Source organism: Gopherus flavomarginatus, chromosome 18, assembly GCF_025201925.1.
Source record: "Gopherus flavomarginatus isolate rGopFla2 chromosome 18, rGopFla2.mat.asm, whole genome shotgun sequence".
NCBI classification, from domain to species: Eukaryota; Metazoa; Chordata; order Testudines; family Testudinidae; genus Gopherus; species Gopherus flavomarginatus.
The window spans coordinates 863,668-873,045 of record NC_066634.1 but is presented as its reverse complement, the minus strand read 5'-3'; the positions used below and the strand labels follow the sequence as shown (position 1 = coordinate 873,045).

At 64.5% G+C, this 9,378-nt stretch overlaps 1 protein-coding gene across 1 annotated transcript in view; it reads left to right on the top strand.

The window, feature by feature from the left end:
- Positions 1-2,300: 2,300 nt before the first annotated feature.
- Positions 2,301-9,378, top strand: part of LOC127036476 (biglycan-like) — a 19,671-nt gene continuing 12,593 nt past the window's right edge. Inside the window, exon 1 of the mRNA XM_050927425.1 lies at positions 2,301-2,440. Within this exon, the coding sequence (XP_050783382.1) occupies positions 2,301-2,440 (140 nt within the window). The remainder of the gene's footprint in view (positions 2,441-9,378) is intronic.

Sequence of the window (9,378 nt, the reverse complement as noted above, 5' to 3'; positions counted from 1 at the left end):
TCTTCTCTCCAGGTAAGCAAGCTCGTAAAACCAGAAGGCCTGGGTCTCCTCTCCTCTCAGCCCCCCTCTGGCCAGAGCCGGCTGGTCAGGTCACCGGGGTCCTTTCCCCACAGCCCATTGTCCCCCATTGGCCAGAACCAGCTGCGTCTCCTGAGCTGGGCATCCAGGTCACCAGTCACTGGGGTCTCCATTCTCCAGGCCATCGGCCGGGGTCCCAAGTTCCCTCTCTGGTCCTGTCCCCCAACAAATTCCCTCTCCCCTCCCCTCCCCTCGTTAAACCAGTAACACCCAGGGACACTGAGTCCCACCCCCTCTGCGTGTAACCCAGTGACAGAACCCAGAGACCCCCCCCAGTTCCTCACACCCACCCATATCCCCTGCCCTCCGTGCATCCCCCATTCGTCCATTCATCCCCCTGCGCCTCCATCCATCCGTCCATCCCTCATCCATCCCCCTGCGCCTCCATCCCCCATCCATCCTCCATCCATCCCCCTGCGCCTCCATCCATCCGTCCATCCCTCATCCATCCCTCATCCATCCCCCTGCACCTCCATCCCCCATCCATCCTCCATCCATCCCCCTGCATCTCCATCCGTCCATCCATCCATCCCCCATCCATCCATCCATCCTCCATCCATCCCCCTGCATCTCCATCCTCCATCCATCCCCCTGCATCTCCATCCATCCATCCATCCCCCATCCATCCATCCATCCTCCATCCATCCCCCTGCGTCTCCATCCCCCATCCATCCCTCATCCATCCCCCTGCATCTCCATCCGTCCATCCATCCATCCATCCTCCATCCATCCCCCTGCATCTCCATCCTCCATCCATCCCCCTGCATCTCCATCCATCCATCCATCCCCCATCCATCCATCCATCCTCCATCCATCCCCCTGCGTCTCCATCCCCCATCCATCCCTCATCCATCCCCCTGCGCCTCCATCCATCCGTCCATCCTCCATCCATCCCCCTTCATCTCCATCCATCCATCCATCCATCCCCCATCCATCCATCCATCCCCCTGCGTCTCCATCCATCCATCCATCCCCCATCCATCCATCCATCCTCAATCCATCCCCCTGCATCTCCATCCTCCATCCATCCCCCTGCATCTCCATCCATCCATCCATCCCCCATCCATCCATCCATCCTCCATCCATCCCCCTGCGTCTCCATCCCCCATCCATCCCTCATCCATCCCCCTGCGCCTCCATCCATCCGTCCATCCTCCATCCATCCCCTTGCGCCTCCATCCATCCCCCTGCGCCGCCATCCATCCGTCCATCCCCCATCCATCCATCCATCCTCCATCCATCCCCCTGTGCCTCCATCCATCCATCCATCCATCCCCCCTGCGCCTCCATCCATCCATCCATCCTCCATCCATCCATCCATCCTCCATCCCCCATCCATCCCCCTGCGCCTCCATCCATCCGTCCATCCTCCATCCATCCCCCTGCGCCACCATCCATCCGTCCATCCTCCATCCATCCCCCTGCGCCTCCATCCCCCATCCATCCTCCATCCATCCCCCATCCATCCCCCTGCGCCTCCATCCATCCATCCATCCATCCTTCATCCATCCCCCTGCGCCTCCATCCATCCGTCCATCCCTCATCCATCCCCCATCCATCCCCCTGCACCTCCATCCATCCGTCCATCCCCCATCCATCCCCCTGCATCTCCATCCATCCATCCTCCATCCCCCATCCATCCTCCATCCATCCCCCTGCGCCTCCATCCATCCGTCCATCCCCCATCCATCCTCCATCCATCCCCCTGCGCCTCCATCCATCCGTCCATCGTCCATCCATCCGTCCATCCCTCATCCATCCTCCATCCATCCCCCTGCGCTTCCATCCATCCGTCCATCCTCCATCCATCCCCCTGCGCCTCCATCCATCCGTCCATCCCTCATCCATCCCCCATCCATCCCCCTGCACCTCCATCCATCCGTCCATCCCCCATCCATCCCCCTGCGCTTCCATCTATCCGTCCATCCCCCATCCATCCCCCTGCGCCTCCATCCATCCTCCATCCATCTCCCCTGCGCCTCCATCCATCCGTCTATCCTCCATCCATCCCCCCTGTGCCTCCATCCATCTGTCCATCCCCCCATCCATCTGTCCATCCCAAGCCCCCCGCCATCCCCCCCACCCTAGCTACAAGGTTTCCCTCCCAGCTCCTCACCCCCCCATGCTGCCCCAAATGGGGGTTAGAATCCGCCCCCTCCATCTGTGGGTGGGTTTGTCTTTCCCAGCCTCTGGCTTTTTGGCAGGTGGCTGATGGGATCCAGATGTGGGCCTGGCTTGTGTGTGCGTGTGAGCGTCCGGCATCCAGTTCCCAGTGCATGAATCCACCCAGCCAGACCCACGGCGCCACCCGGACTGTCCTGTGCTGCTCCCGGCCTGCGCATTGCCCCGAATCCCCCCACAGGTAAGGCGCTGGAGCTGGTGGGGTGGGGGGGCAGATAGACCCCCCCACATCAGCTCACCGGACTCCTGGGTTCTGGGGGGGCACAGCCCATACTGGGGTGGGGGCAGAATCCCCCCTGCATCAGCTTCCAGGACTCCTGGGTTCTGTTCTATGTGGGGAGGGGGGCTCCTCACTTGTCCCAAAACAGACAGATCCTCCCCGGACTCCTGGGTTCTGTTTTATGTGGGGGGGGCTCCTCACCTGTCCCAAAACAGACAGATGTTCCCCGGACTCCTGGGTTCTGTTTTATGTGGGGGGGCTGCTCACCTGTCCCAAAACAGGCAGATCTTCCCCCGACTCCTGGGTTCTGTTTTATTTGGGAGGTGGGGGGGGAGCAGCCTCAATCCAGTGGGCAAGATTCCTCCAGCATCAGGACCCAGGACTCCTGGGTTCTGTTGTTCTGGGAGCTCAGCCCCTGTTCATGGGGGAATTCCCTGATGCTGGTTTCCTGGGTTCTGGGCTTTTGGGGTGGGGGGCTGTAGCCTCAGTGCAGGGGGGCTCCCGGACTCCTGGGTGCTTGTGCTATTGCCCTGGGGTGGTATGTTCCCCTCTGCGCCCCATGTTCTGCGCTCCCAGCTCGGCTTGGCAGGCGCCGAGGGGATGGAAAACAAGATCTGTCGGTTTTTCCTCTGGCCTGGGAGGGATTCCCAGCCGGCGAACAAGCTGTCTTGGACTGAGGCTTTCTGGACCGCAGGGGGTGGATCGCATCCCAGATGCACCGCTGTACATCCGGAGTCACCCCCCCACAGCACAGAACCCAGGCGTCCGGGCTCCCAGCCCCCTGCTCTAACCCACCAGCCCCCAGTCCCCTCCCAGAGCTGGGAGAGAACCCAGAAGTCCTGGCTCCCAGCCCCCCCTGCTCTAACCCACCAGCCCCCAGTCCCATCCCAGAGCCGGGAGAGAACCCAGGGGTCCTGGCTCCCAGCCCCGCCTGCTCTAAACCCACCAGCCCCCCAGTCCCCTCCCAGAGTCGGGGAGAGAACCCAGGAGTCCTGGCTCCCAGCTCCCCTTGCTCTAACCCACCAGCCTCCACTCCCCTCCCAGAGCTGGGAGAGAACCCAGGAGTCCTGGCTCCCAGCTCCCCTTGCTCTAACCCACCAGCCTCCACTTCCCTCCCAGAGCTGGGAGAGAACCCAGGAGTCCTGGCTTCCAGCCCTCCCCCCATCTAACCACTAGACCCCACTCTCCTCCCAGAGTCCTGGAAGGGCTTATGCTGAGGAGTGTTCCCAGGCAGCCCATGTGCTGGGCACTCCCAGATTCCTGGGTTCCCTGCTGCTCCATCCCTTTAACAACTGCTATAGACAAGCCCAAGGAACCCCACTCTGGGGGACCCCCAGGAGACCCACCCCCATCCTGGGCGGATAGGTCATCCCTTGGCAGAAGGGCTGGTGAGGTGGCATCTGCTGGCCCGTCAGCCCTGGCCCTGTGCCCAGAGCTGAGCCCAGGATGAATCTGCTCTCTGCTGCTGATCTGGGACGCCTGGGTTCCCTTCCCGGGGCTGTCCCAGTGCTCGGGACGCCTGGGTTCCCTTCCCCGGGCTGTCCCAGCGCTCGGGACGCCTGGGTTCCCTTCCCTGGGTCTGTCCCAGCACTTGGGACTCGTGGGGTTGTCACGGACTCACAGATCGTGCCCACTCGTGGCCCCGTGCGGTCCGTGGGGGGTGCCCCTTTCAGTGCGACAGCCCTTCTTGAGGGGGCCACTCTCCTTCGGGCTCAGGCCCCTCCACCTCCTGGAGCTGCACCTCTCTGAGCCTCAGCACGTCTGTCTCTGCTGTGGGCTCCCTCAGGGAGTCCCTTGGTTCTGGGCCCTCCCGGGCCTCCACCCCCACCCCCCCAGTCACTAGCCCGGAGCGACTCTCAGCCAGCATAAAACAGGAGGGTTTATTGAGAGTTGAATCCAGCGCAGGAACCTCTCAGGGCCTCAGGCCTGGCCTCCCTCAGCCCAGCACATCCCCATCCCCCTGCAGCCAGGGGGGCTCTGCCTGCTCCCCCTCCAGCCCACAGCCCCCCTGCTTCCCAGCTGGGCCTCTGTCTTCTCTCCAGGTAAGCAAGCTCGTAAAACCAGAAGGCCTGGGTCTCCTCTCCTCTCAGCCCCCCTCTGGCCAGAGCCGGCTGGTCAGGTCACCGGGGTCCTCTCCCCACAGCCCATTGTCCCCCATTGGCCAGAACCAGCTGCGACTCCTGAGCTGGGCATCCAGGTCACCAGTCACTGGGGTCTCCATCCTCCAGGCCATCGGCCGGGGTCCCAAGTTCCCTCTCTGGTCCTGTCCCCCAACAAATTCCCTCTCCCCTCCCCTCCCCTCATTAAACCAGTAACACCCAGGGACACTGAGTCCCACCCCCTCTGCATGCGACCCACAGGAAAACACAGAAAAACCAAGAAACCCCCCACTTCGTCACAGGGGTCTATCTCTGGCCTTCAGGACTCCTGGGTTCCCTTCCCAGGGCTGTCCCAGCGCTCAGGACACCTGGGTTCCCTTCCCTGGGCTGTCCTTGTGCTCAGGATACCTGGGTTCCCCTCCCGGGGCTGTCCTTGTGCTCAGGACACCTGGGTTCCCTTCCCGGGGCTGTCCTTGTGCTCAGGACACCTGGGTTCCCCTCCCGGGGCTGTCCCAGTGCTCAGGATACCTGGGTTCCCCTCCCGGGGCTGTCCTTGTGCTCAGGATACCTGGGTTCCCTTCCCGGGGCTGTCCCAGCGCTCAGGACACCTGGGTTCCCTTCCCGGGGCTGTCCCAGTGCTCAGGACACCTGGGTTCCCTTCCCGGGGCTGTCCCTGTGCTCAGGACACCTGGGTTCCCTTCCCGGGGCTGTCCCAGTGCTCAGGACACCTGGGTTCCCTTCCCGGGGCTGTCCTTGTGCTCAGGACACCTCGGTTCCCCTCCCGGGGCTGTCCTTGTGCTCAGGATACCTGGGTTCCCTTCCCGGGGCTGTCCCAGTGCTCAGGACACCTGGGTTTCCCTTCCCGGGGCTGTCCTTGTGCTCAGGACACCTAGGTTCCCTTCCCGGGGCTGTCCTTGTGCTCAGGACACCTGGGTTCCCTTCCCGGGGCTGTCCTTGTGCTCAGGACACCTAGGTTCCCTTCCCGGGGCTGTCCTTGTGCTCAGGATACCTGGGTTCCCTTCCCGGGGCTGTCCCAGCGCTCAGGACACCTCGGTTCCCTTCCCGGGGCTGTCCCAGTGCTCAGGACACCTAGGTTCCCTTCCCGGGGCTGTCCCTGTGCTCAGGAAGCCTGGGTTCCCTTCCCGGGGCTGTCCCAGCGCTCAGGACGCCTGGGTTCCCTTCCCGGGGCTGTCCCAGCGCTCAGGACGCCTGGGTTCCCTTCCCGGGGCTGTCCCAGCGCTCAGGACACCTAGGTTCCCTTCCTGGGGCTGTCCCAGCGCTCAGGACACCTGGGTTCCCTTCCCGGGGCTGTCCCAGCGCTCAGGACACCTGGGTTCCCTTCCCGGGGCTGTCCTTGTGCTCAGGACACCTGCGTTCCCTTCCCGGGGCTGTCCTTGTGCTCAGGACGCCTGGGTTCCCTTCCTGGGGCTGTCCTTGTGCTCAGGACGCCTGGGTTCCCTTCCCGGGGCTGTCCCAGCGCTCAGGACACCTGGGTTCCCTTCCCGGAGCTGTCCTTGTGCTCAGGACGCCTGGGTTCCCTTCCCGGCGCTGTCCCAGGCTCCTTGGCCCAGTCACATGGTGCTTGCGGATGGTGACTCCCGTTTGTCCGTTCAGCTCCTGACAGGGCCCTAATCTCAGGCAGGGGGCTGGTCTGAGCAGCGCCTGGTGTGACCCATGGAGAGGGCTTTCAACGGTCCAGCTGTTCCCTGGACATGGAGGTGGGGGAAGAGAAGGGACTGAGGAGAGCTAGTGCTCTGCAGTCATGACGCCTGGGTTCTCTCCCGGCTCTGGGATGGGAGGGGGGGGGGTCTAGTGGTTAAAGCAGAGCAGGTGGGAGCCAGGACACCTGGGTTCTCTTCTGACTCTGGGAGGGGAAGGAGCGCTGGGAGCCAGGATGCCTGGGTTCTCTCCCTGGCTCTGGGATGGGAGGGGGGCTGGGAGCCAGGACTCCTGGGTTCTCTCCCCAGCTCTGGGAGGGGAGAGAGGGGGCTGGGAGCCAGGACTCCTGGGTTCTCTCCCCGGCTCTGGGAGGGGAGAGAGGGGGCTGGGAGCCAGGACTCCTTGGTTCTGCTATTGAAAGCAGGATCCAGCCTTGACCCCCTGCAGTCAGTTGAGTGACCCTCCCCGACCTCCACTCTGGGGCCAGTTGGATGCCAGCCCCCCCTCGTGCGCACAGCCCCCTCTCCCCCCAGGCCCGTTAGCCGGGCGAGGATGTGGCAGTAACTCTGTGGTCTGCCCCACGGGCCCAGCCCCACGCCGGCTCCAAACCTCAAGGCGGGACCCCTCATTCCGCTCCGGCCGCTGAGCGCAAACCCGCCCGGCTGTGGGGACAAAGGCTCTATTGTGGGCACCGGGGGGGCGTGGGGGCTTGGCCGGGACTGCAGTCGGCTGCAATTCCTGGCTGCATCCCTGGAGCAGGAGCTGGGGCCAGGCCTGACTCCTGGCTGGAGCTGCTGGACTGGGATAGGATCATCTGGATGTAGAGGAGCAGAACCAGCCCGGCACGCACTGCAATCAGGAGTGAGTCCGGTTTGAATCTGGCAAGCTGAGATCAGAACCTGGCCCTGCCCCCATTGCAATAAGGAGTGACTCCAGTTTGAATCTGGCAAGCTGAGATCAGAACCCGGCCCTGTCCCCATTGGGGCTCTGTGCTGCGGGGGGCTCGGTGGGGGGCTCTGTCTCTGCTTTGCTCTAATGTGGCCTTCCTGGGGCTGCATGTCCCCCCCCGATAACCCAGCCTGTGAACCCCTTGGCGCCAGTGGGGGGGCATGGAAAAAGCGATGCAGTGGGCAGGTGGTGTTGTGCCCGGCTCCCTTCCCAAGGTAACTGCTTCCCGCAGGTGCCTGCCCGGCAGGCAGCCCAGAAACGGCCCCTCCCGCCCCCAACTGGGGGGGTCACAGAGTGTGGGGTGTCAGGGGCCTGCACCCCCCACAGCCAGCCAGTAACACAGAGGGGTTCTTAGCTGACAGGAACATGGCGTGGAACCGATTTTGTTAGCACAGGAATTAGGGACTTTCAGCAAAGTCCATCTTGAGGGGGACCCTGGAGCCCTGAGTCTCCAACTGGCCAGGCCTCTGCCTCCCCAGCCTCCCCAGCCTCTGGCCTCTGGTATCTCCCTTATCTCACCACCTACAGCCTTAAGAACTGCATACGGGAAACTGAGGCACCCACACAGTATTCAGAGAAAACATTAAGAACGTTCCCACTTCGTCATGGGGGAAACTGAGGCACAGAATGGTGGGGGGATGAACCCTACTCCTCAGGACAGATCCCTGGAGTCCTGGCTCCCAGTCCCCCTGCTCTGACCCGCTAGACCCCACTTTCCTCCAAGAACCAGGCAGAGAACCCAGGAGTCCTGGCTCCCAGCCCCCACTGCCCTCCCAGAGCTGGGAGAGAACCCAGGAGTCCGGGCTCCCAGGCCCCCTGCTCTGACCCCACCCTCCCCTCTCAAAGCTGGCTGGGCTACCAGGATGGGGGACTTGCGCTGGGGACGGTGGTGAAGATTTCTGGGGGGCTCCGGTCTCTGCACCCCCTCTAGCACCCCGTCCGCCTCCCCCGGCTGTTTAGCGCAATCTCAGCCCCCGCCCCTTAGCTCACGCATTCGGGGCTGGTCCCTCGCGAGTCTCTAATTGTGGCCCCAGCCCAGCCTGTCATTGTCGAGCTTATTTTATCCTGGCCACTGCGTTGGGGTCCATGGCCCGGCCCCTGAACCCTGGCTCCCCCCGGACCCTTCATGTGCCAGGTGCGGGGCCCCATGGAGCTGCCCTCCGACCGCAGAGCCAGTCGCAGCTGGATGAGGGGTACCTGGTAGCCAGCCCCCTGCTCCACCCCAGAGCCAGCTGCAGCCCGGTGCCGGCTGAGGGGTCCCTGGAAACCAGCCCCCTGCTCCACCCCAGAGCCATCTGCAGCCCAGCGCCGGCCGAGGGGTCTCTGCTAGCCAGCCCCCTGCTCCACCCCAGAGCCAGCTGCAGCCCGGCACCGGCTGAGGGGTCCCTGGAAACCAGCCCCATGCTCCATCCCAGAGCCAGGCACAGCCCGGTGCCGGCTGAGGGGTCCCTGGAAACCAGCCCACTGCTCCATCCCAGAGCCAGGAACAGCCCGGCGCCGGCCGAGGGGTCCCTGGAAACCAGCCTCCTGCTCCACCCCAGAGCCAGCTGTAGCCCGGCGCTGGCTGAGGGGTCTCTGGTAGCCAGCCCCCTGCTCCACCACAGAGCCAGCTGCAGCCTGGCACCGGCTGAGGGGTCCCGGGAAACCAGCCCCCTGCTCAATCCCAGAGCCAGGCACAGCCCGGCGCCGGCTGAGGGGTCCCTGGAAACCAGCCCCCTGCTCCATCCCAGAGCCAGGCACAGCCCGGCACCGGCTGAGGGGTCCCTGGAAACCAGCCCCCTGCTCCACCCCAGTGCCAGCTGCAGCCCGGTGCCGGCCGAGGGGTCCCTGGAAACCAGCCCCCTGCTCCACCCCAGTGCCAGCTGCAGCCCGGTGCCGGCCGAGGGGTCCCTGGAAACCAGCCCCCTGCTCCACCCCAGAGCCAGCTGCAGCCCGGTGCCGGCCGAGGGGTCCCTGGAAACCAGCCCCCTGCTCCACCCCAGAGCCAGCTGCAGCCCGGTGCCGGCCGAGGGGTCCCTGGAAACCAGCCCCCTGCTCCACCCAGAGCCAGCTGCAGCCCGGTGCCGGCCGAGGGGTCCCTGGAAACCAGCCCCCTGCTCCATCCCAGAGCCAGGCACAGCCCGGTGCCGGCCGAGGGGTCCCTGGAAACCAGCCCCCTGCTCCACCCCAGAGCCAGCTGCAGCCTGGCGCCGG